The sequence below is a fragment of the Zingiber officinale genome, chromosome 11A, assembly GCF_018446385.1.
Source record: "Zingiber officinale cultivar Zhangliang chromosome 11A, Zo_v1.1, whole genome shotgun sequence".
Taxonomy (NCBI): domain Eukaryota; kingdom Viridiplantae; phylum Streptophyta; class Magnoliopsida; order Zingiberales; family Zingiberaceae; genus Zingiber; species Zingiber officinale.
Window position 1 is genome coordinate 41,852,296 of NC_056006.1, and position 25,821 is coordinate 41,878,116.

Here is a 25,821-nt window from a genome sequence, read left to right on the forward strand (position 1 = left end):
ATTACCATAGCTTAAGCAATTACCCTAATCGCTTAAGCCATTTCATTGTGGAAATAGAAGCTACGGTAAGTGATTAAGCAAGGATGTTTAATCGCTTACTGCTAATTATTGTGCAAACAGAAAGCTTTCTAATCGACTAGGTTAATCGATTAGGAAGGCTTAATCGATTAGGGTAATCGATTAAGCGTGAAAATCTAGTCGTTCTAAGTGGATTGTAGAGGTGACATTGCTTAAGGGAAAAGCTTAAGCGATTAAGGCTCCAACGATAACCCTAGAAAAGGGTTTTTCGTGACCGTTGCACCCAGAACGTTCGACTCCAGTTCTTGAGATTTGGGGAGACAAGTGTTGTTGCATTTCCCACCTTCAAGAGACATTCTAAAGTAAGAAGAGCTTAAGCAAATCAAGTTTTAAAGTGCTAAGTTGTGTTTCAATTTATATTTGTATTTGTTTCCTTGTTGTATTTTTGTTCTTGAGCTTGTACGAGGATTCTTCGCCTCATGATTATTTCCAAGGAGTGTTTTCATAGTGTAGAGGTGTGCGTGAATCCTTAGATTAGTCACCTCATTTAAGGTGGATGCCAAGTAAATCTTATTTGTTAACATTGGAGGAGCTTAGCTTCGATTATTTCGCTGTAAATCATCATCTTCGAAGCAAGCGAGCTATTTGCCTCCCTCTAGTTTCGTAGTGTCCCACTAAGTGGTATCAGAGCGAGGTGACTCTTCATTGGACTCATCACCGGAAGGGCAACGAGCTAGAGAAAGAAGATGTTGAAACCAAAATTTCAACAAGTCAAATATTTCATCAAGAGGAGCTCAAACTTCAAAATAGATTTCCGAGATGGACTCGGATTTGACACAAGGGTGCCTCCACCATTCACAATGATAAGCTTCGATCTTTGGAAATCAAGGATCGAAAATTTCTTGATGATAGAGATAGAGATATAGAGTAATGGTTTGCTCTAATGAAAGACTTTGAAGCTCTAAAGGATTCAAAAGGCAAGCTCATCAAGAGAAGTAATTGGAGTGAAGAGAAAATTTGAAGATGCGAGGCCAATGATAAAGTGACCAAATTGTTGGTCAATCTATTGTCGAGCAACATTTTGAGCCAAATTGGAGACTATCACGATGCAAAGGAGCTTTGGAATAATATGGTGAAGCTCCATGAAGATTCATCCTCAATGGAGTGCAACGATAAAGGCAAAGAAGGAGCATACTCTTTGTTTCATGTACATGAGGATTCGGAGGTTGAGAGATGCTCAACATCAGAGGGTGAAGAGGAAGAAACATCCATCTCAAGGATTGAGGGGGAGCATGGATCATCAATGCCAAATCAAGAAGAAGTCTTTACATCCGAATCAAATGGAGGATCATGTGCCATCTCTACAAGTTGAAGGTATAACAATTTCAATTTGTAATAATAAAGATCACATTATTTGTTTTGAGTGTAAGGAAAAAGGCATTACAAGAATAAATGTTCAAAGTTAATCAAGAAGAGGGTTAAATGACATTCAAGGGCAAGAGAAGCTAAAAGAAGTTGGCCCCGTGGTACGAAAAGGTAAGAAAAATATTATATGCTTTTCTTGCAAGCGAAAGGGACATTATCAAAACCAATATCAAAAGGAGGAGGAATCCAACCAAGAACTAAGAACCAAGAACCAGGAAGGAAGCACAAGTCATGGGGAGCTCTTAAAAGCAAACCCAAGGTATCTTTTATTGATACAATTCCTTTAAGTTATGATAAAAAACATGATAGGAATAATTTATATTATTTTAATACTATTTATCATGAAAATAGGAAGCATGATAGGATTAAAGAAAAACATGTAGCATATTATGCTAGAACCACCTTACCTAAGGATAGGAAGGTAGAAAATGATCTAGGCAAAAATTTTAAGAATTTTAGATATATGTTTAGAAATAAAAATGTCTAAAGGGTTAACGAGACACCCAATTCTAAGGATTTAAAGGGCAGCCCGGTGCACGAAGCTCCCACTATGCGGGGTCCCGGGGAAGGATTCATTGTACACAGCCTTACCTTGCTTTTTGCAAGAGAAGGAAAATTAAGTCTTGAGGTCAAGATTTGATAAATTAGAAAAGACCCTTAAAAGAATGGAAAATATCTTAAAGTGGTCAACTGGACAAAACCTAGGAATAGATAGACAAGAACTGTCCAATGATAGAGAGGTTTGAGATATAGATCTAAAGCTAAGAAGAATGTGACTTCATATCATAGGGTTCCATATAGTTATGGAACCAACTCTAGGTCTAGGGGTCAAGCTAGAATTTCAAAAGAGGCTATCTTTAAAATTAACCTTGAAAAGACCAACGTGATTAAGGCTTCTAAGAAGCATAAAAAGGTCACTAAGAAGGTCACAAGGAAAGTTATCCTTAGAGTTGACCTAGAGGAATTTAGTATGACCAAGGTTTCTAAGAAGCCTAGAAAGGTCATTAAGAAGGTAATTAGGAGAGTTACCTAGCACATCCAAGAGTACCAATAGGTTTTGAGTTTTGAAGAGTGTGTTCTCTGCACCTTAGATGGATTTAGAGTGTCAATTCTAATTTGAAGGGTAGTTAACCCAATCTTGGTGAAGTTAACACATGGAGACATTTTCAAAGTTTTGTTAACCTTCGAAAATGTAGGTTTAAATGTTTACTCTTTTGGAAGAGTAAAATGTGCAAAAATTTGAAAATTTAGATTTATTAAAATTGACACAATTAGGAAAGAATCAAAAAAAAAAAATTGTCAAGTTGGGATTTTGACATTTTCTTAGAAGAAAGGACAACTTAGGAAATGGTTTAAGGATAGAACACTTAGATAGATAATCTAGGTATTTTCTTTATGCTAAATTGCCATGATTGTTTGCCAATCATATGTCATGATATCATAAATTTGCATTCATACTTGTTATTAAAAATAAAAATACCATGTTATGTCATATATGAATCATATAACTATAGTTTATTTTCTTTTGAAAATTAACTCATCCTTGATGTATATCATAAATCATCATGCATTCTTTTAATTTCTTGTAAAGGACAATGACATTAATCAACAAGTGATATCCTAGGTGGATTATCAATTTTTAAAATGCCTATATAGAAATTCACGACTCCTTAGTTTAGGGCAAAATCAAAATTTACATCTTACAAGGACTATAGGTTAGCTTGTATGTATTTTGGTGCACATTAAATACAAGTGAGATGTTAGGAGGATTATCATAACTCAAGATGTTGATTTAGTGTATCTTTTTGAGTTTTAATTTCATCAAAACACAGATTATATTATGTTATCCAATCATAGGGAAAGTAAATGTACAAGTTATGTACATTTAGCTCAAAAATCGTGGTTGGAAATTTGATTTTGAAAATGATTTAAAAAATATTTTGGAAAATCTTGGTGAAAACTATTTGTTGATAGTAATCACTATTGGAAAGTTAGATACAAACTTGGAAGAAATATTGAATTTTCAAGAGTTTCCAACTTTGTGCCAATCTTTGAAAATGAGATGTATTTTCTTAAAAAACTATTTTTCCATGATAGTATACGATATAATTAATATCTACACGAATTTTCATGATTTTTGAAATTTTATAAAATTATTTATGCATTTCTGAATTTTGTCAAAATTGAAATTAGAAATTCAATTATGATAATCGATTGGGACAATCGATTACCACACCTTAATCGATTAGGTCAATCGATTAAGGTAAATTTATGTGAGCACAATGTCTCACAGAATTGATCAATATAATCGATTAAAGGTCTTAATCGATTAGAGCAATCGATTAACACTCGATAATCGATTAAATCCCAACTTTAATCGATTAAGAGAGGCTGTAATCCACTGGTAGCTGATACCAATCGATTAAGAATGCTGATTTTGGTTTAAATAGTCTGATTTCAGTTCATTAAGCCATGTTTAGTCGTGATAACTATTCCTAACCATAGGAAGTGCTTAGGTAAGCATTTAATGGTAGTTTTTTTTTTGGTTGAAACAAGAAAGAAATGATTAAAGAAGATTAAAGTGACGTTTGGTTCTTTCCTAGGAATCAAAATGAGAATGAGAATCATAGGATTATGGAACGAGAATGAGTATGAGCATAAATATCACTTTTAAAAATAATATTTGGTTAATTGAATATTTTCTATCGGAATAAACCAAATTTCCTTTTTTACGCTTAGAGGAAAATAAGAGAAAAAATTAAATATGAGAGAAAGTTGTATGTGAGAGAAAATATGATGAGAGAGAATGATGATGAAAGAGAAAATGTGATTGGAAAGAATGAAAAGAGGGAAAGTGTGATGAGAGAAAACGAGGAAAGAGAGTGTGATGGAAGAGCATAATGAGAGAGGATGAGGAGAGAAAATGTGATGAGAGAGAATGAAGAGAGAAAATGTGATGAGAGAAAATGAGGAGAGAGTGTGTGATGGGAGAGATTGAAGAAAGAGAAACTATGATGAGAGAGAGTATGATGAGAAAAAATGAAGAAAAAGAGAGTGTGATGGAAGAGAAAGCATGGCGAGAGGGGATGAGGAGAGAGAAAGTGTTATGAGAGAGAATGAAGAGAGAGAAAGAGTGATGAGAGAAAATGAAAAGAGAGTGAATGTGTAATGAGAGAGAATGAGGAGAGAGAAAATATGATAAGAGAGAAAGTGTGATGAGAAAAAAATGAGAAAAGAGTGTGATGTGAGAGAAAACATGGTAAGAGAGGATGAGGAGAGAGAAAGTCTAATAGGAGAAAATAAAGAGAGAGAAAGTATAATAAGAGAAAATGAGGAGAGAGAGTGTATGGTGACAAAAGGCGAATATGCTCGCCCCCAACGCCCCCGTCAACCCATCTCAGGGCCAACATGGAGGAGGTAAATCACGGGTGACTACTAGCCTTTGGAATAATGACTAACATATAAGAGAGACATTTACCTCGACTTTGCCGAGATTTGAATCTCAGACCTCATGGTGGCAACACTTCATGCGCTAGTCACTAGACCGTCCTGAGGGGACAATGAGGAGAGAGAGTACATGATAGGAGAGATTGAGGAGAGAGAAATTATGATGAGAGAGAAAGTATGGTGATAGAATTGGAAGAGAGAAAGAACGATAAGAGAGAGCACAAAGAGAAAGTGATATGAAAGAAAGATTGAACAAATATATTAAGGGTATTTTCGTCCAAAACTTAACTCTCATTCCCATTCCCATCAAAACCCAGAGGAGGTATGTTTTATCAATATCCAAATTTTTTGGTTTCATTCGAAGGTTTTAATTTTATTCCCATCAACCAAATATAAGATTTGGGAATGAATCCATTCTTCTTAAACCAAACGCCACCTAAGTTGGAGTTTAGGATGATATTTAGTTTTAAAGTTAATTTTTGAACCTCAAAATTTTATATTTTGGGTTTGTTAAAGGTTTAGAAACTTCAAGTCATTGTTGGTGCAATGATAGAAGTTTAGAGCATGTTTTGAGGGGGAGCTATTCCTTAAAAACATGAATGATTTTTTTTAAACAACGAAATAATTGAAGGTTGGAAACTTTCATTATTATGAATTCTCTAGGATGAGTATGAAACCTTTATTGTGGTTTTGTGAACAATAAGTGAGGTTGTGAACAACATGAGATGACTCTTAAGGAGAAGAGTTTTTGATGTGTGCAAAAAGAGGAGAATGTAGGGTTTAAGTTAGGATATTCTCCATATTCACATGGGGAGATTGTGAAACCCTTATGTTAAGGGGGAGAATGTAGGCAACTCTCATTCATGCTTTGACATGAAAAAGAAGTTGAGGTTATGAGATTAGTCTAATTTAAACGTATTGTCATCAAAAAGGGGGAGATTGTTGGTGTAATTTCCTTCTAGTCAAGGTTTGACCAATTTGATGTGAAGAAGAGTTAAGTAGGTCAAGGTTGACCGGATACTTGACTGAGAAGTTCTAACTGGAAGTTAGGCAAGGGTAAATTCAATGGGAAGGTTGACAGAAGATAAAAATTCAAGTGGGTCAGTGTTGATCGGACATTTGGTGATGAATAGTCCTGGTGAGTGAAATCAGGTGAAAAGCCCTAGTATATGAAGTTAGGCAGATGGAAATCCTAGTGAGTGAAGCTAGGTGATAAAAAGTTCTGACGAGTAATGTCAAGTAAAAAGTCCTACTGAGTGAAGTTAGTTGATGAAAGTCCTAGTGAGTGAAGTTAAGTGATGAGAAATTCTAGTGAGTGAAGCCATGTGAAAAGCCATAGTGAGTGAAGCTAGGTAAAGGGAAATCCTGGTGAATTAAGTCAGGTGGTGAAAAGTCCTGGTGAATGAAGTTAGATATGAAAAAATCTTGGTGGGTCAATGTTGATTGGACACTTGGTGTTTGGAAATCCAAGTAGGTCAAAGCATTGATCGAACACTTGGCATCAGGAGAAAAGTCCAAGTGGATCAAAGGATTGATCGGACATTTGACACGAGGAGAAAAATTCAAGTGGGTCAAAGGATTGATCGGACATTTGACACGAGGAGAAAAATTCAAGTGGGTCAAAGGATTGACCAGACACTTGGCACGAGGAGATAAGTTCAAGTGGGTCAAAAGATTGATCGGATACTTAGTGAAGAAGTTCCAGCAGGTCAAGATTGACCTTCCGGCATCGCGAGACCCTTTCGGTGCCTCCAGCGACGCTTCTTGCCCCCCGACGATGCTTCCGACCCCTTCGGCGACACTTCTGGCGTCGCTTCCGGCTCCGTCGGAGGCATCCTGCAATGCATTAAGACGGGGAATCTTAAGATGCCGGTTTCGGTCGGGCGACGGAACGGTAAAAACCGTCCGTGTTGTCCGACACAGAACGACATTTCAATCCATGATATTATGTTATGCATACTTTTAGTTTAACACCGGTGGAAATAAGATATTTTTTAACTATTCTAGTTTGGATTGATTTAAAAGGGAGGTATTTGTGTGCCAAACATGGTGTATTTAGGACATTTTGGTTTTAAGGAGCATGCTTTTAGTATCCTGAATTGTTGTGTGCTATTTAAGAATACCCAAACTCCGTGTGTGGTTTGGGAAATTTGCCAAATAAATTCATAAACGAGCAAGTGAAAGAAAGTTTTAAAATCTCGACATGTGTTGAAGTTTCGGTCCCAGACTAAAACGATACAGTTTTAGTACCATATGATGCCGTGCCCATATATATATCATAAAATAATTATTAGATAAATATGTATTAAATATAATTTAAAAATAAATTATATATTAATTTTATGTAATTTGATAGAATATCTTTTTCAAAACTTCCAACATAAAGGATAGGTAATCTAAAGTATTTTCTAGGCATAAAGAATAGATACTTATAGCAACAAAAATATGTATTTCATATGCTTAGGAAGCAAAAATATCTAAAAGTAGAGAGGTAAATATCTTAATATATGGTTCCAAATCTGAAAGTGATTCTAAAATAAAAAATTTATTATCCATAATAATTATATAAATTAATCCTAATTTATATATAATAATTATATAAATTATATTTTTTTAATTGTTAATTTATATAATATATGTTTATATAATTATAGTTTATAAATATTCTAAATAATATATATTAATTATTATAGTATATATATATATATATAGTTTATATTGCATTTTAAAATCAAATTTATTTAAAAAATTGATATATTTTTAATTTTTTAGATTTTTTATAAATTTTTAAAATTATTTTAAATATTTTTAGAAAATTTAAATCTATTTATAATTTATAAAAATAATTTAAAGTTTGATTTTAATTTTTTTTAAAATTATATAACTATATATTATATAAATTAACTATTTTTTATATTTTAAATAAAATAATAAAATTTTAAATTATATATTATAATTATATTAATTAATCAACCGTTTATTTAATTAATTATTAATTTATATTTTTATAATTTATATAATAATTAATTAAGAATGATAAATTATATATATAATTTTACAGTTTTAATTCAAACTTTTAATAAAATCTTACTTATTCTCTTTTTCTTTCGTATTCCCCCAATTCCGCCTTCTTCCCCTCACGCCTCGTGGTTCTTCTGTCTCCTCCCTCTCACGATTTTTTCTTGTCTTGCCTTCACCGAGCTCGCCGAGCTAATCTTTCACCTATGCTTCCAAGTGATCTTCATCCCAAAATTGATTTCTTTTTCCTTCTTCCTTTTGTTGCCCGCGTGCACATGAAATTGTTGCGTGTTCTGTATCGGTGCTGTTCCCGTTTTGGATTAGTAAAAACTGTCCGTTTCGGATGGCACGACTTGAGATTTTATTCCTGGAGTGAAAGTCCTCTCCCACTTTTTTAAAAATATTAGCTCTCTTTATATATCTATGTATTCTATTATTTCCACTTCTTTCACCTTATCTCTTCCTTTTTCCCTCATACTAGTATTTTTCTAATTTTGGATTTCCTTGCTTGGTGTTTTTTTTAGTGTGGTTGATTCACCTATAAAAATATATATTCCATTATGTTCCTCAGTTTAGTTTTTAAAAGTTTTGCCGCAATTGTAGCCTGGACTCTCAGACATTGATTACTGCACGTAGTGAAATTTTAACCCATCATTTTCCAACAATGTAATGGTTTGAAGCCAGTAGCACGTGTTGAAATTTTAGCCAATCATTTTCCAACAATGTAATGGTTTGAAGCAAGTAGACCAAATCGGAGATGTAGGCAATCATGTTCTGAAATGCATGTCACTAGCCTTTTCGTTCATTACTTTTCTGATCAAAAGCTATGACATGGCGACAAAACTTATAATCCATAGTTGCCCTTCTTTGATAATTTTGTCCCTGCATTTATTACATGAATGCAGTTTGTTAAAGTGCGTAGGCTCTTTGTTGCTAAACTATAATTTCAATGGTGTGAAATACAATATCTTTTCTCTTGTGCTTCTTTTGGTTTGTTTTGCCCTAAGTCTATTGTGTTCTTTATAGCCCGTGGTCCAAATCTCCTTACAAGGATGCTGCCGAGAAGAATGTTTTAGGCGGTTTGTCACTTGATGGATTCATTTCTGAGGTACTTCTATTTTGTAGTCTTAACATTCAAGATTTTTGCTTTGTACCTGAACTGTTAATATGTATGCCCCCATTTTATGGTTCTGTGCATTTTGGGCTTCCTTTGCTTCCTTGTTTCAGTGAGGTTAATTACCAATTCTTTTTAGATTATGATTGATCTTTAACTTGAAATGTATTTAGCAAGGACAAGGGAAAAATATGGTCTTCAAGATAGAATAGGGTTCTGAGGTTAAGTTGTAAAGGAAATCTGATAGATTGCCTCCTAGAAAATTGTTAAAGGATGGATGAGGTTTCCAATAGACTACCAAGGAGTCACTTCAAGAGGTGGTCTATTTCAATATTGGATGATTATTAAGCACATCCTTTGTTTTATTCTATATAAGAGGAGCAAACTATTGTATTATATAGTTTCGTATTTAGATGAATCACTAGACATGTATAATGATGTTTGATTCATCCAAACAACTTTCTATGTTTGAGGGTGAGGTTCATGTATGAGTTGTATCCTATTAAATGCCGTTGATGATTATTTACATTACTACAACTTTTACTACTATGACAACCTTACACAACTTACCTCATTTTACTAAAATATAAACGATGCTTCTGCCTACCCTACGTGCCATGTGGTGTGGATCAACAAAATACTACATTAATGTTAAATTGGTGAAGTTATTATGGTTTATCCCTAAAGTACTTCCCTTCAACTTTATATATACAAAAGATAGTCCGATGCACCAAGCTTTTGCCAATGTGGGTCCGGGAAGGGACAGATGACATTGGGGCTATTGTATGCTTATTAGATTGTTTTTTGACTCGAACTTGTGATCACAAGGTCACACGACAACACCTATACCATTGCATTAAGGCTCCCCTTCTTCCCTCCAACTTTATATATATAAATATAAATATATATACACAAGAATGTTACCCTATTTACCTTATGGTGCTCACAAGGTGAGCACTAAGTATATATTTTTTTCTTTTTTTTTTAGAGTTTAGGGTTTAGAATTTATGATTTAGTGTTTACGGTTTGGGTTATAGTATTAAAACTAAAAAATTAAAAAAAAACCAAAAAAAATACACATGGGGGCTCACAAGGTGAGCACGCAAGTAGGGTATCAAGATTATATATATATACAGTTTCGTTATTCTACCCGACTCATTGTGTGCAACTGAGTGGTCGGGGCTTCCGGAAGCGAGCTCTAAAGTGAATGCACTCAGGGTCGTCCGGATCAGTTCCGGGCATCCCGACCACTCAGTCGCGCACGGTAAATCGTGCAGGATAAAAGTGCTCTATATAATGTATGTATGTATATAAGTTTAACTCTGAACATAATAGCTTTCTTATGTATTCCAAGTCTCTCTCTCTCTCTCTCTCTCTCTCTTTTCATCCGCTACCTTAGCGGCCTCCCTAGTGCCGGCCCCACGGATATGGAGGGAGGTTCATGCAGGTACACAGGCCATAGGCGCATGGCGGGGTAAACCTCAGGTCGTCAGTTCCTGAGAATCGACCCCTGACCATTACGCTAGAGATACCATGCGCCCACTGTCTGTGCTACGCCCTAGGGGCAATAAATGATCTCTCTCTCTCACTCACACACACAGAGACCTAAATCCTCTATTCCAAGTGCTTCAATTCACTTAATCCGCCATTTGAAAGCGTCAATATAAATCTTGCTTGCAAAACTGTCATCAATTATGATGATTTTATCCACATAAACAATAAGAATAATATGTTTCAGACTAAGATGCAAAAATTGAAATCCAGAATGAGTTGATTTACTTTTAATTACTAAACTTACGAAGAATTTATCCATGTTTATCATACCATACTCTTAAGATTTGCTTCAGCATATATAAATACTTTTTTACTTTAGATAAAATATTAGCTTACTATAAGCAACAAACTTAGAAAGTTGGTCTACGACTTTTCCTCTTAGGACTTGATACTCTATTGACACCGACTCCTTTGCATTAGAGCCAACCTCCTGCGAAGGCCAGGAAGGACTTCTCTATGAATGTCAGGCCTCTCATTGAGCTAAGGAGGCACGCCAATTCTACTTGTCTTGAGTGCCGACTTCCTAGAGAACTTGGGTAGCCCTGAGATGTTTGCTCAGCTTGCCCCAGGAGCCTTTGTCTGAGCTAGCTCAACTCAAGATACCTTTGCCCCTTCAGCCACTCTGGTTCAACTTGGCCACTTCTTAGCACGCTCACTCCTGCCCACTCTTTTCTAGCTTGGTCTCCCGACCTTGGGCCATACATCATTGACTGTTAAGCTTGACCTTACATTACCGACTCCTTAGCTCAGATGAATGATGCCGATCTCTCGACTCGACCTGAGATCTCCTGTAAGTGGCTAGCTCGACTCAAGGTCTCCTGTGAGTCGACAACCCCCTCTCTCTCGATGTGGTCTATTGGAAATGCAGGGAACATAGAGACCATAAGATCACGTGGCTCCTTATCCATCGCTAGCAAGAACATCGAAGATCATGGGGCGATGTGTCCACCTCCCTTGAAGTGTGGGTAATCGGGCCGCACATTGAGGAGAACATGGATCTCAATGACTCTTTGAAAGATCGCCCGCTCTTGCGGGCGTAGGTATGAGCATACCAGCCCTTGAACTCCCGAACCTTTCCCTATTTCCTCCAACTCACGCACACCCCACTGACTTCGGAGTGGCTTCATCGGGACACCTCTCGACACCATTCGAACCTCTTTCTTTGTGAGCCTGTCCGTTCCTGTCCCTTGCCGACATCCCTCAAGAGTTGTACAGTTTACCCAATTCGTTGACGGGTGGTTTGACCATCTACGGTGTTTAGGCCAGAACAATCATTTTGCCACTAATCTAGTTTTAAGTTTGTCAATGGAGCAGTCAGAGAATGTTTTAATGAAAAACAGTCATTTGCAACCCAAAATAGTTGGCCAAAGGAAGAAGAACAAGTTTCCCATGTACCATTATAATCTGCTATCTTTCCAATTGGTTATCTATACCTTTAATCTGAAAGAACCTTTAAGTTAGTTTGGAGAATTCTAAATGAATATAACATGGAAAGACAAGTAGAATACTAGAAGCCAATGAAGCCTAAGAAATGTATTAGGAAAGGGCATGTAAGGTGTTAAACTTATGAGTATCGTTAAAGCAATGGGAAAGTCAAGGCCTGAGATAGGATCTGAACAATAGGTGGTGTTGGGATAAGACGTAGTTTGAAGGACTATTTATGACTTGCCTGACTCTTCATCCTCTATTTAGCACTTTGATGAAATTGTGTCCTTGTAAGAGAAGGTGGTTTAGGAATAGATAATAGTGATAAAATAGATAAATCCTTCAGGACAAACTTGAAAATAGATGGTTTGTTAGAAAATAAAGAATAAATTCAAATAAATTTGGATTTGTGGAGACAATTGTATATTGTAGCAAGGATACCTCCTTCTATACATGGAAATTGTCTAGTATTATTTCCACTATGAGATAGTGCATATCAAAGCAAGTATACACATATGGTGCAATTAAATTGTATCAAAGGGTAAAACAATTGGAGAAGAAATGTGATTTATAAGGTAACATACGTTAAAAATGATATCATCCTAAAACTTGAGAGGATAACGCATATTTTTCTTTCAGCACCACCATTTTCTAGTGTATGGCTCTATGGAAATTATTCTCAAGGAAGATTCATTTAATAGATCTTGAAGTATTTTTTATTCTACAATGAGATGAGTAATTCAAAGCAATTTTACTGGCACAGTGGAATTAGCATAACATAGAGAAGACCTTCACTTATCGATCAATCTAAAATTCTGATAATTTATAATTTATATATATATTACCTGGGGTAATAAGGATTCTAGGATGTATAGACAGTTTTCTCTCTTGTGCATCTTTTGATGGAGAATACAAAGATTCCTAGGACAATCATGTTTTACTATTTTCTACTTTAAAGTTTATAGCCAATAGGTTTAGGTGTTGATGTTGATTTCCATAAGTGCATGGTTGTCGTCAAGTAATAAAATATCGATCTCACAAGACTATAAATCGAGTACTAGTCAGACTTCTGGAGCAGATTATCTAAATCAATCAAAATCGAGAGAAATCGTGTGAACGAGAAAACGAACTAAGAAAGCAAAGAAAGTTTGTGGAAGAAAATCGATTTTTGGGAGCAATTTTAGGATTTCTGTTTCACCACAATGATCGTTGACACCCTAAACATTTTCACTCTTTTAACTTTGCATTTGATAATTATGAAGGTGGTCTATCCCGTGGTACTCGATATAGATTTTTGAAATTATACTGGTGTGCCTGCCAAACACGGTATCTACTTTCAGAACCTTACTAAAGCGACGAATTTTCAGGGAGGCTTCTGTTACAGTGTCCCACAGTCCTTTATGTGTTATCCCCTACTTCGTGACGTCGAATTAGGGTAAACCCATTAAGCTTTGTGATAGCCAATAGTGTCCTATTTTGAACTATTTTTGTAAATAATCCCTCAAGTGTTGGACTTTAGGGGTCGGGGAATTGAGTTCATCTCTCGGTCCTTCCCCGCATCTCGTGAGATGAAAATGCATGCAAGTGTCATAATCATGTATGCATACTAAATCCAGATCATAAATTAAACATGTCATGCGATAAAAAAAAAAATAAAAACATGCAACAAGTGTCAACAATTCATCAGACTATTCTCTCATCTTAGAATTAAAAGAACTACTCCCTGGAGATGGAGTTACAACCAAAAGACATGCAGAAAAGTGTTTTACAACTCAAATCAAAGAGGAGAGCAGAAAGGCTTAGTCATGGTGTCTGTAGTTGTCTTTGGATGAACTCCAAGCTCTCGGGAGGATAAAATCTCAAGTGCTCCTTAGAAATGATACTCTCCTAGGGTTCCTTTCACAAGGAAACCCCCTTGATGCCCCAAAACGAGGCCCATTGGTCTTTTTAAAGCTTCAAAAGCCTCTAAAGTATTTCAAATTGGTCATGGCTTTCCAAAATCGACTTAACATGGTCATGCCAGTCGGCACGGCCTGGGTGTATCGGAGGCTAGATCGATGAGCCAATCGACATAGCTAGGCGTGTCGGAGGCTGACCAAACTGGTTCTTCGGTAGGAGGGAGCACCACTGTGCTTGTGGGCACGACCAGCCCCTGTCAAACTCTACAAATTCCGTGGTTGCTCTATTTTGCGTCTAACTTCGGCTAGAGGAACACTCATGTCATGGGACACGGCCAAAGCATGTTCCATGTTCCTTGTTGTGGACTCTCGTTTAAAGGCTTTTTAACTCCAATTGATCTTTGAATTAGCGTCCTTTCAATCCAAAAGTGCAAAGAGTAGTTCTCCAAACTAAAATAGTGAAAACAATGCGAAAGAGATGAAAATATGCTCATGTGATGAATAAAATGCATGCAAAACAATATCAAAAATTATATATGAAACATACACATCAGGTGTCACCCTCAGCAACATTGTTGCTGGAATCTTATTTTTCTTTCAAGACAAGATATTGCCATGGGGATTCGAGGGGAAATCAGTTTGCAATTTTGGGTTTGTTCTGCATTTTTTTACTTTTTTTAAAGAGTTTTAAATTTTTGAATTTTCTTGGAAAGTTCATTATATATTTTCTGGGATATGTTAGGTCAGTTATTTTACAAAGAATTGGGTAAGCACAGGATCCCACGTAATTGAATTAGCTTTCATTCTATCTTTTTTTTTCTCTTTTCATAAGTTTTGAGTGGTTAGCCTACCCCACCTAGTGGGAAAAGGCTTGGTGGTTATTGTTGTGTGTTGGTGCTATATCAATAGGCTGATTAGCCTGGTGCCTTGTCAATTTATTTTTTGGCGTGTTTGTGCTTCACCACTGATTCATTGACCCACTGGAGTCCGGATGGCAAGCAATAAGTCAGTGATCCATTAGTGTTTGTGTAGTCAATTGGCCTTGTTCATTGGAGGTCTTTTCTTACGAGAGCAGATCCTCTGGTCCGCAATTTGCGGACCAGGGGATGGTCCATTATTATAGATCGTTGATTTAGATGGACCCTACCAATTTAAAGGTGGACTCCATCCAAATCAATGGTCCTTATACAGTGGACCATCTCTTGGTCCGCAAATTGCGGACCAGAAGATCCGGCCCCTTTTCTTACATATGGGAAGCCATTTTGCTTTTATGGAATTTTTCTCCCTAGGTGCAACCAATCCCACTTCAAACATATATGCAATGATTAGATAACTGGTCCAGTCAGTCTCTGTCTGCATTATATCAGTATATACCAGATTCCAAAGTATAAAATGACAGCCTGGTTGGTTTAATATCTAGTGGATCACTAGTGCATGAACTATAAAGAATATATGGAGTACAAGTTTATAGTGGATTTATTTGGTGATTTGTCTATTTGTTATCTTTTGATTTCAAGATTTTGAATTTCCTATCTCACTTTCTTCACTTGTGTTTTTGTACTTTTACAGGTTCACTAACTCGTTGAATGCTCTAAACTTCACCTTGGCCTACACTATTTATCTGAAGTTCCTTTACAATAATGTTAATCATTACAATTTTTTGCATTCAGATTGAAGTTAATAAATCTCATTATAACTTCTTGGAATTTTCCTTGTGCAAGAATTCCTTTTTACATATACTAAATGTGACCTTTTGGTTAGCATATTCATTCTTTATCTTGGTTTTTTTTTATTTTTTTATTTTTTTTTAAGTTTATAAAAATTCCCTGATGCATCACTTTTGGTTGTGCTTCGTTATTATTGACCAACATATCCTATCTGTCACAGTGGGCTCTTATGACACTTCAAGATCCAAAGGCTAGTTTAGCTAACCTGATTTACATTGGATATACTGGTGATCCTGCTTCAGTATTTCATGTAACAAGAAAAAGGCGTTTGGATCGAAAAAAGCAACGCACACAGAGAAATGTTTTTCAATGCTTTGTCTTTGGTCCTAAAAATGCAGGGAAAACCACATTGCTAAATTCCTTTATTGGAAGGTGAGCCTTTACTTTTTTTTTATATATATATATATTTATTTTTGCAATAAGTTGATCAATTAATCTGTCTTGCTGTCTCATATTGTTCACAGGTGCATGATAACTGCTCACAAAGTTTGTTATCTTTTAACATGACTTCTTAGGGATTATATCTTTATTTCATCCTTTGTCATGCAGGACATTCTCTGACAAGTATACTCCTACAACATCTTATCGTTTTGCTACAAATGTTGTTGATCTTCACAATGTAAGTGCAGCTGAACAAAGAAGCGCCATTTGTTTTGTTACTTTCTTTTGGTGCATCATTATTTTTTCTACAGAATTTGGCTAATTTCTAGTGATCAATACTGTAGCAAAGATGTGAATGCTAAGGTGGATCTATGTGGGAAAAGACAAAAAAAAACTATGTATACTTTATTAGAGGTAACTCTAATAGATGGTATACAATAAGAGAAATCAGCTTGAGATGATATTCACATGTTCAAATAACCAATAGATTGTATATTTTGAAAAGTTAACATCTTTTAAAGTAAGAGGGGTAACAGGTAGAGAAGGCTTGTTCATCTTAATGATGGTGCACACTAATTTGATCAATTTGACTATGATTTGAACCTAGTTCAAGCTGTCACCCATCAAATTGAGCCCACACCTCACTTGATTTAATATTCTCAATGCAATCCAAATTAAGCCTTGAATTGATTTTTTCCCCCCACATTTTACCTCATTTACATTAATTAAAAACTTAGTTAAAACAGCTACACATGTTGCCTAAGTTGCCTCTAGTTCGAAACTTGTTAAATAAGTGGATCCTCGAGGGAATGGAGCTGTGGGAGAACTCAAAATTGTTAAATTTCATATCCTTTTAAAGCCCCATTTTCTTTGCCCTTCCTCATCTTTTTTCTGCTAGCTCTTGTCTTCTCACAGCATGAGTTGTACCAGTCTCGTTTCTTTTTAATCACCAATACATATGCTTGAAGATTTACTTTCATAATCTTTCCATAATCCAGGACTAGATAACCTGCACATGGACTTATTTCTCCCTTTTTTATTTGCATTCCTAATTCTGTATCTGTTGTTTTGTAGGGTACTAAAAAGATACTTGTAATGCGCGAGATTCCTGAACAGGAAGTTAAAAACCTGCTTTCCAACAAGGAGTCTTTGGCAGCATGTGATATAGCTGTATTCATCTATGACAGGTACTATGCTCTAGCTATAGCTGTATGATTAATGAACTCATTAATCATTAAATTTTATTGTGTTTTGTATGTCTTTTATTTGTGTAATTTAATTAATATTGAAACAGAAAGCATACCACTCTTTTCTTATTGTGCATCTAACTAATAAGACCGCATAGTCTTGTTCAATGGAGAGATAGGGTCCAAGTAGCTGACCCCAATAGTTGGTGTGTAAGACTTGTTCTAGCTAAGATAACTAAATATATGTTCGTTTAGATAAACCATGTATTGATACTGGCATTTTTTGTTGAATCAATTGGAAATCAATCCAATTGACCTCAGATGATTCTATGTAATGGATGATTCTAACTGATTTTAATTGATCCCTTGAGAATTTAATTATGGTGCGTAAAAAAGGAGAGACAAATATAAAGCAATTCAACAATTACAGCAGCAACCGAGTCTTATCTCACTAAGTGAGGTGGCTATATGGATCCTTAAAAGATGTGAAAGCAATGAATTAAGAAAAAAAAATTAAAAGAGTGGATAAAAGTTAAGTGTTCTAGATGGAAGAGGGGACCCAAATTTGAATTTTCAAATCCATAGATGCAGAAAATAGGATAAGTTGGTTTTTGTTCTCCTCATAATAAATGAGTGCAATGTTAAAAAGGTTCCCTAAGCGCATTGTATGCATATGTTACTTAGCCTTGTGAAAGAGTACCTCCGTATCCATGTTGAATATAAATCTTAGGTACATGATTTTTTTAGGCATGAGATTTTCTCAAAATGAGGACAGAATTGATCTTAAACTTCAAATACTAATATTTGATCAAATAATAGCTAATTAATTTGTATATGTTTTAAGTTATATAACCTAACTTTTAAATTATATAACATATATTATATAGTAATTATTATTATAATAAGTGATCCTGTCTGAAAGCTGAATCAACGGACGCTGGGCACGTGGCGCTCTCCGAGTCGTTGACGTAGATTTCCAACTGGTCGTACGAACCTCCGGCGAACCTGCAAGGAAGTCGGGCCGGGAAGAGGTTTCCGGCGACGATCCTCCGACGCTCAAGTCAGGCAAAGCTCGACAACAAAGAAGTGGCTCCAAATATCGTAGAATGCATACCTCCGTCGAAATATAAAGCTCCTTATATAGAGCTGTGAAAGAGCTCACGCACGCCTACCGAGGCAAACACGTGTCCTTAGCCCATACCTCGGTATGTGCTTGTCAGACAAGCTTACCTGACACCATACTGCTACAGTCCGAGCACGTCTATGATGTGACAAGGGAACCTGCTGTCCTAAGATCCTGCGTATGGTCCAATCGTCGAACATGCTCGCTGTCATAATATGCTTCTCTGTCCCTTTGTATCTTCTGTTCCTGCGCCGAGCGTCCTACCGGTCGGTAGTCATGAGCATCGTCTGACCGGTCGTTCGTGCTGGTCCACTTAGGACCTTCCCGGTAATGTGCTCTTGTGGAGACTGTTCGCAATATCCGCTCGGCCATATGTTCCTGTTCAACGAGCGCCGGAACCCCTACTCCCGCCGGGGCGCCTTTTGCCATCAATTAGACACCGGTCGGCAGGCCGGGCGATCGGCCCAACCTTTCCCCGGTCGGTCCACGTATCCAACCTTTTCTAGGTCGTCCGATCAGTCCATCCTTGTCCGATCGACCACCTGGCCCTTTGACTTCCACGTGGCGTTGACTCCCCGGAACGGGGGTCCCCTGTTCTTACCGCCGGATCACTTGCTTCCCCTTCAAGTCTAGTCGAAGGAGGTACTTAGTCCGACTGATTGGACGATTGTTTAGCCGAACGACGTCCTTCCGCCCGCTCCCCACCAGGTCCATCGTTCTACCATTTTGTCCCAATTTTTTGCGCCAGCTTCCGCTCCTTCTCCGGCTTCTGCTCCTTCTCCGGCTTCCGCCCAGACGACCCCCGGTCGGCGCCGCACCATTCGAGTCTCACTCCACCTCCCGATCGAAGAACTGTTGCCCAAGGCCGACCGACCCACAGCGCCCGAGCACATGATCACGATGAAGGGGCCCTTAGCTGAAATGTGGGCCGACGCTCGGGCGCGTGTGACATTGATTCCGCTCCGCAACTTGGCCGATAGCTACATGACAGGCCACCGAGGTAGGTGTATTTTCTCCAACTTCCTCGCACATTCTTTCCGATCGGCTCATAATAAATTTTCTTTTGTCAGTGATGGGTGGAGGAGATTGCCGTTTCCAATCGGCTTGCGATGGTGGACGAGGAGCTTAAAAGGCTACGGAGCTCGGGCGGCGCTCCTCCGCAAGGCCCTTCGTATGCCGAGCTTCAGAAGGAGCTCCAAAAGACTCAGGATTTGCTGGCGGCCGAGCAGAAGAAGACGACCGATCAGGCCCACCCCTTGGCCGAGTCCGAGCGGCAAGTCAAGTCGCTCGACACAAAAATAACCCTGGCCACCACTCGAAAAAACACAATCATCTCCGATTTGGAGAAAAAGAATGTCGAGGCTCGGGGATTGGAGCTGAAAGTCAAGGAGTTGATGGAGCAGCTCGATAAAGAGAAAGCGGGCCGCTCGGCCGACGCAATCAAGCATAAGGACGAGCTGAAAACTCTGCATGAATCCCTCGCTGCCTCCCAAGCGGTCTTCACAGAATATCAGGAGGCCGAGCCGAGTCGGGTCGCCGCCCTGAGACAGAATTCCATCCGCTCGCCTGAATTTTCGGAGAAGGTTTGCGAGCGGATGTATACTGCGTTTGACCTTGCCATGATCGTCACGGTGACCTATCTGAAGTCCAAGGGGCACCTTCCTGAGTCCGCCATCATCCCGGCCGCAGATCAAGTGGCTCTTCTCGACAACATCCCCAAGGACCTCTATGATTACCTAGAGTAGAAACTTTACATGTAATTTGGCCGCTCGGTCCAAGGCACTCCTTTTTTTGTAATTTGGCCACTCGGCCAGTCTTTTTAATATGTTATCCTTTCGCTTGTTGTCCTTTTGCTAGTTAATATGTGTGTTGTCCGCTCGCCTCTTATCACACCTCTCGTGCTCGAAAGGTATTTTTACAAAGTATTTTGCGTACCATTTCCGCTTGGATGAATATATTCTGATTCGACGAGATTATTCACTGGATATTGATGAAGTACCTTTGGGTACTGGGCCGAGCAGAACACATAGTTGGTCAAACGATATTAATAGTGATTACAAGTCCTTTTGATTGTCTTCTTCCGCTCGGAGGGTTTATAGGCGCCGGCTCGTCTCTCGATTTTTAACGTCGGAGCTCGACGGTCTTCCGCTCGGAGGGTTTATAGACGCCGGCTCGTCTCTCGATTTTTAACGTCGGAGCTCGACGGTCTTCCGACCGGAAGGTTTATAGACGCCGGCTCGTCTCTCGATTTTTAACGTCGGAGCTCGACGGTCTTCCGCTCGGAAAATTTATAGACACCGGCTTGTCTCTTGATTTTTAACGTCGGAGCTCGACGGTCTTCCGCTCGGAGGGTTTATAGACGCCGGTTCGTCTCTCGATTTTTAACGTCGGAGCTCGACGGTCTTTAAGGCTAACTTTAACACTACCGTTCGGCGAAGTTATTTGTCATCCTTTTATTATTTTTGCTGCCTGCATTACAAGTACATAGGCGACCAAAACGTATGCAAAATTACATCAGCGCACCTCTTACCCAGCTCGGTATGGCTGGAGATGATTTGCGCTACATGGTCGATCCAGCTGCCGCCCGTCCTCATCCTCCAAATAATAAGCGCCCGAGCGGAGCTTTTCGATGATTTTGAAGGGGCCCGCCCAAGGAGCTTCCAGCTTGCCGACGTCGCCGACCGGTTTTACTTTCTTCTAGACAAGGTCACCAACCTGGAATGCTCGGGGGATTACACGACGATTGTAGTTTTGCTTCATCCGTTGTCGGTACGCCATCAGCTGGACGGATGAGAGCCAAACTCCACTGCTGCAAGAAACACTACTGATCTTTGAATCCCTTCCCTAACGTGCAACCGATTCAATAATGCTCTCCTTGCTCGTGCATGGCACTCTTGAACTCTAGGTTCTCCCACCATGCAATTCGCTGGTAGGTTTCCTTTGTTTCTTCTAGCTCTCATAGGCAAGGACGACTACTCGGACTCGTGTATCATGTTTGTGTCCAACTACTCAGAGTCGTATATCATGTCTGCATCCATGATGTATCATGTCTACACAGGTATGTTGGGGTTAAAGGCTAAATTTTCAGTAACAAAGTTGTGTTCTATTTCTGCATGTTTTGGACTTGTTGCTCTCTTAAAAGATCTATATGATCCTTCACTTGTCCATGCTGTGACATGTTTCAACTTTTAGCTCCACAATTTAGAATGGTCTTGTTGCTGTTCTTTTGGACTGAATAAACCCAATAAAGTTGTTAGCTACTGGGTGTTGCTTTGCAGTTATCTTCATTTTTTATGCATTTCTACTGTGTTATTTTTTTTCCTAGGGAGTTTAAACATTAGTTTTTTTATTTGCAGTTTCAATGAAGAATCTTGGAAGAGAACCAAAGAATTACTGGAGCAAGTTGCTTATCATGGAGAGAACACTGGCTACGAAGTTCCTTGTCTTATCATTTCTGCTAAGGATGACCTTGATGCCTATCCCTTGAGCATACAAGATTCAACTAGGGTACTTCAAGCCATGTTTTGTTCATTGTTATTTTTTTGTCTATAATATTATATTATTTTCTTTCATGGAAATTTGGAATTGTAATGTAGCATTAAGTTGCCATTGTGTGTTGGGAACACTGGTCCCTTTGGTACCATTTAATAAGGTTAGAGATCGTTATACCACTAATTAAAACTTGCCACTACAAACTAAACACTTCTATCTATATCTGGTGTCTAGATGTAGAATAATCTTTACTCTGCCATGTGGTGGGATGTTTCCCTTGGTAGAATAACACACACAGACGATCAATTTAACGTGGTTCAATGTTAGCCTGTTCTACGGAGAAAATCCAAGTCTTTATGAGTGAAAAATACAATGTAATAGGACAAATCAATGTCTATTCTGCACCTTGCATAATATCCCCTCAATTTACCCTAAATTTCTCTCTCAATACTGGTGGAGAAAAATAAGAAAATCTCACCTTGAACACTTGGGCACAAAATTCCAAAAAAATAAACTTGTCTTCTCCACAAGAGATGATTTCCCATGGGCTTCCAAATGCAGCCAACGTGTTGCCTGGGTTCTAGAATGCTCCATCGATGAAGATTCATAGCCATTGAAAAATTCCAACCTGTTACATGCAAATGAAATCCCATAATAAGAAACTGCTAGAATTGGCACTAAAACTGGGTTATCATGCGCTTGGCCACAGCCACATGAGCCAGTAAACGTTTGGTTTTCTATGCCAGCACTTATGCTGGTAAAAGCCCAACACTGCCTCTATTCTTTCCACAATTTGCTAATGTTACCATAATATCCATCTAATTGAAAGCAATCAAATACCTATATAATCAATTAAAAAGAGATAATAGTACATCTATATATAAGATTAGGATAATGCCTTATGCTGGTATGTCCATGTGGGATTAAATTACATTTTCTAATGCTTTTGATAGTGGATAGTTGGTTCCAGTATGTTCGATGACCTTTTCTATTTTTGAAGTATGAGCATTCACTACATTGTTGATCCTAATTTTATGTTTTTTTTACTTGAAGGTAACCCTTGAGATGGGAATCGAGTCACCTATACCCATCAGCATGAAATTACGAGATCATAATGATGTTTTCTATCGAATAGTTAGTGCTGCACAACAGCCTCATCTAAGTATTCCAGAAACTGAAGCTGGCAAAAGCCGCAAACAATACCGACGCTTTATTAATCAGTCTCTTGTGTTTATCTCAGGTACCATTAAAACCTTTCAATAGCACCTGTTTTTTTGTTGATTCTTCTTTTATTTCAGTGTTTTGAATCTGCTCATGTTTATTAAGTTACATTTATGGAAAAAAAACTTGAAAGACGTTATAACTTTTATTTGGTTGTTTCCTATTTTTATGTGTACCTTCATATTCTTACTCTTCTTACTGATCCATATTCCATACATTTTGGTAATCCATCAGAAGTATTGGACATATGTTTTGTTGGAATAAGCTGTTTGCTGTTATTGGCAAATTGATGCATAATTTTTCTAGTTATTCATTGCTTGAATTACTCTTCTTACTGATCCATACTTCTTACTAATCCATGCACTTCGGCTACTTGACAGTCCCAGGCCCAGTTGCTCTAGAAGCTTAATACTTCTTGAGCTGACTTAGGACCAAGACCGTAACTTGGCTCGAGATTTCAAATATTAATTTAATTAGTTTTGCAGGTTATAGAATGCCTGACTTTCGCTGGGAACCAAGTGATTTTCAAATTTTTGTTCTTAATCAGTTCCAACTTCCAATTTACTAGCATCTACTCCATTTTCGCTGCATCCATCTTAGTGGGATTGCCCTCTTACTTTGCATGCATTTGTGCTTATCTGCAAGGATTTATTTAGTTTGGAGGGCATTTTACCATATAAAACCTTTGGGACGTAAAGTTTGATGGCATTTTTTTAAAAAAAGGGTAAACCAGGAAGCATTTTACAAAGAGCTGAAATTTATTTGCAAAATGTTATCTTCGTTGTCTTTGTCACTCTTTGTCGTCTTGATTGTTTATTTACTTTTGCCTGTCTTGCCATACAGTTGGAGCTGCTGTTACAGTTGCAGGACTGGCAGCTTATCGAATTTATGCAGCAAGAAAGAACACATCAAGTTGATGCCACTATCATAAAATACGATGGTACTTGGTTTGCTATGTTTTGGAGCTTTCCCAATCATCAATTTTCTCTGGTTGTATAGCGTTAGTGAACATGTAGCTTCCTTTTCTATTTGAGTTTGTTATTTTGATGTTTCCTTTTATCTCTGAGGGTTAACAAAGCAAAACCAATCTACTTTAATTGGTTTGTAAACTCACACTACTTAAATCTATGTTTATTTATGAACTCACTCACCTTGATAATATATAAATTCTGATAATTAGGTAACGAGGCATGCAATGTTAATCTTATGGAGGTGTCATGCTACAAAAGCTACCATTCCTGCGCATAGGAACGACAATTAAATGTCTTTGATAGACTACACTTTCACATTGAATATGATAAATGGCATGTACTTGGAAATTTTTTGGTGATATTACCTTGGTGATATTACTCAAGTCGTTTACCATGCATTATTTTTTAACCTTCATTAACAATTTTTACCTAACCACAATTTGAATTTAACAACTCGTCATTTTCATATAGAAATCAGTAGATCAAGCAAGAACTTACAGCAATATGTGCACAGGAAGCCAGTTGAGCAGGTCTATCAATGTGATTAAGTTGCATTTACAACAAATTAAGCGCCCTCAATAAACCTAAGTATTTTTACAAGTAAATGCCAATCAATAATGAGAAGGAACTTACCACAGTGCTAACTGAGCAACAGTTGACTATTCGAAACTCAGTATTAACAATTCAAATATTATAATACAACACCATAGAAATGTAAGGCGATGACAAGGCAAAGAGCTGATGAACTAGAAACAAATTAACAAATACAAAACTCAACTGACATGATATGTCTTGAATATGTAAATGAGTAACATAGATTAACCAAGTTAAATTAATACGACTTTAAAAGACTTTATGTTACACATTTATTTTTATAAAGTTTGGTTAATCTAAAAAATAACAATAGTTTTGAACTAACACTTAATTTTGAATTAACACATGTAACACAATCCATTTATGAAATGATTAGCGGAATTGCCACCCCATGGTTAGGATAATTGTAAGGGATGCTTTATTGGAAATTTGATCTGATAGACATATGTTGTTAATTTGGAGGAGCTTAAGGGATGCTTTATTATTGTTATTGCTTTCTATTTGTCTTGAATTATAATATGGTAATTAGATCCTATATAGTTGTAGCAGTTATCTGGTCAATATTATAATATTATATTGTAGCAACCATGAATTGTAGTTATTATAATATAAATAATTTATTTCTGGTCAATATTATGCTGTACCGATTACAAGATTGTAGTTGCTATAACAATGTAGTCGTAGCAGTTATAAAATCATAGTTGCTATAACTGTGTAGCAGCTATGATCTCATAGCTGCTATAATATAATAAAAAATAAGGATATCTTTGAAAATAACTAGGTCAAAGTAGGATGAGGTGTTATTTTGATAATAATTAAAAAGCACTCTTGATTTCTGCCTTGATTTATCCCCAGTGATAGCTAGGGGTGCAAACGAATCAATCGAGTCGAATAATAAGAAAATATTAATATTTGAATTAGAGCTCAAAAAATATATGTGATATTTGATTCGAAGCTAGAAAATATAAATAATTTTGGCTTGAACTCAGTTCGAAATAAAATTTGAGCTTGAGTTTGGCTGGAATTATTCGAATCTCTAGTAGAATTGAACTATAGTTTGAAATCGGCTTGAATAATTTGAATCTTAATTTGAGCATATTAAAATTAATATTAAAATTATATAAAACTAATCCAAGTTTGATTTGAGTTTATTTTGTGAACAATCGAACAAAATATTATGGGTTCAAATTCGATTAAAAAAAAATAATCGAACATGTTTGAGTGGG

General features: G+C 37.1%; 1 protein-coding gene across 1 annotated transcript in view; it reads left to right on the plus strand.

Annotated features, from left to right (window-relative positions):
• LOC122031067 (mitochondrial Rho GTPase 1-like) overlaps positions 1 to 24,176 on the plus strand; it is a 29,603-nt gene extending 5,427 nt beyond the window's left edge. The window contains exons 8-14 of the mRNA XM_042590125.1: positions 8,935 to 9,016; positions 15,787 to 15,998; positions 16,176 to 16,245; positions 17,082 to 17,194; positions 21,674 to 21,824; positions 22,863 to 23,049; positions 23,874 to 24,176. Coding sequence (XP_042446059.1) covers positions 8,935 to 9,016; positions 15,787 to 15,998; positions 16,176 to 16,245; positions 17,082 to 17,194; positions 21,674 to 21,824; positions 22,863 to 23,049; positions 23,874 to 23,947 — 889 coding nt within the window. The 3' untranslated portion in view covers positions 23,948 to 24,176. The remainder of the gene's footprint in view (positions 1 to 8,934; positions 9,017 to 15,786; positions 15,999 to 16,175; positions 16,246 to 17,081; positions 17,195 to 21,673; positions 21,825 to 22,862; positions 23,050 to 23,873) is intronic.
• The last annotated feature ends 1,645 nt before the right edge of the window (positions 24,177 to 25,821 follow it).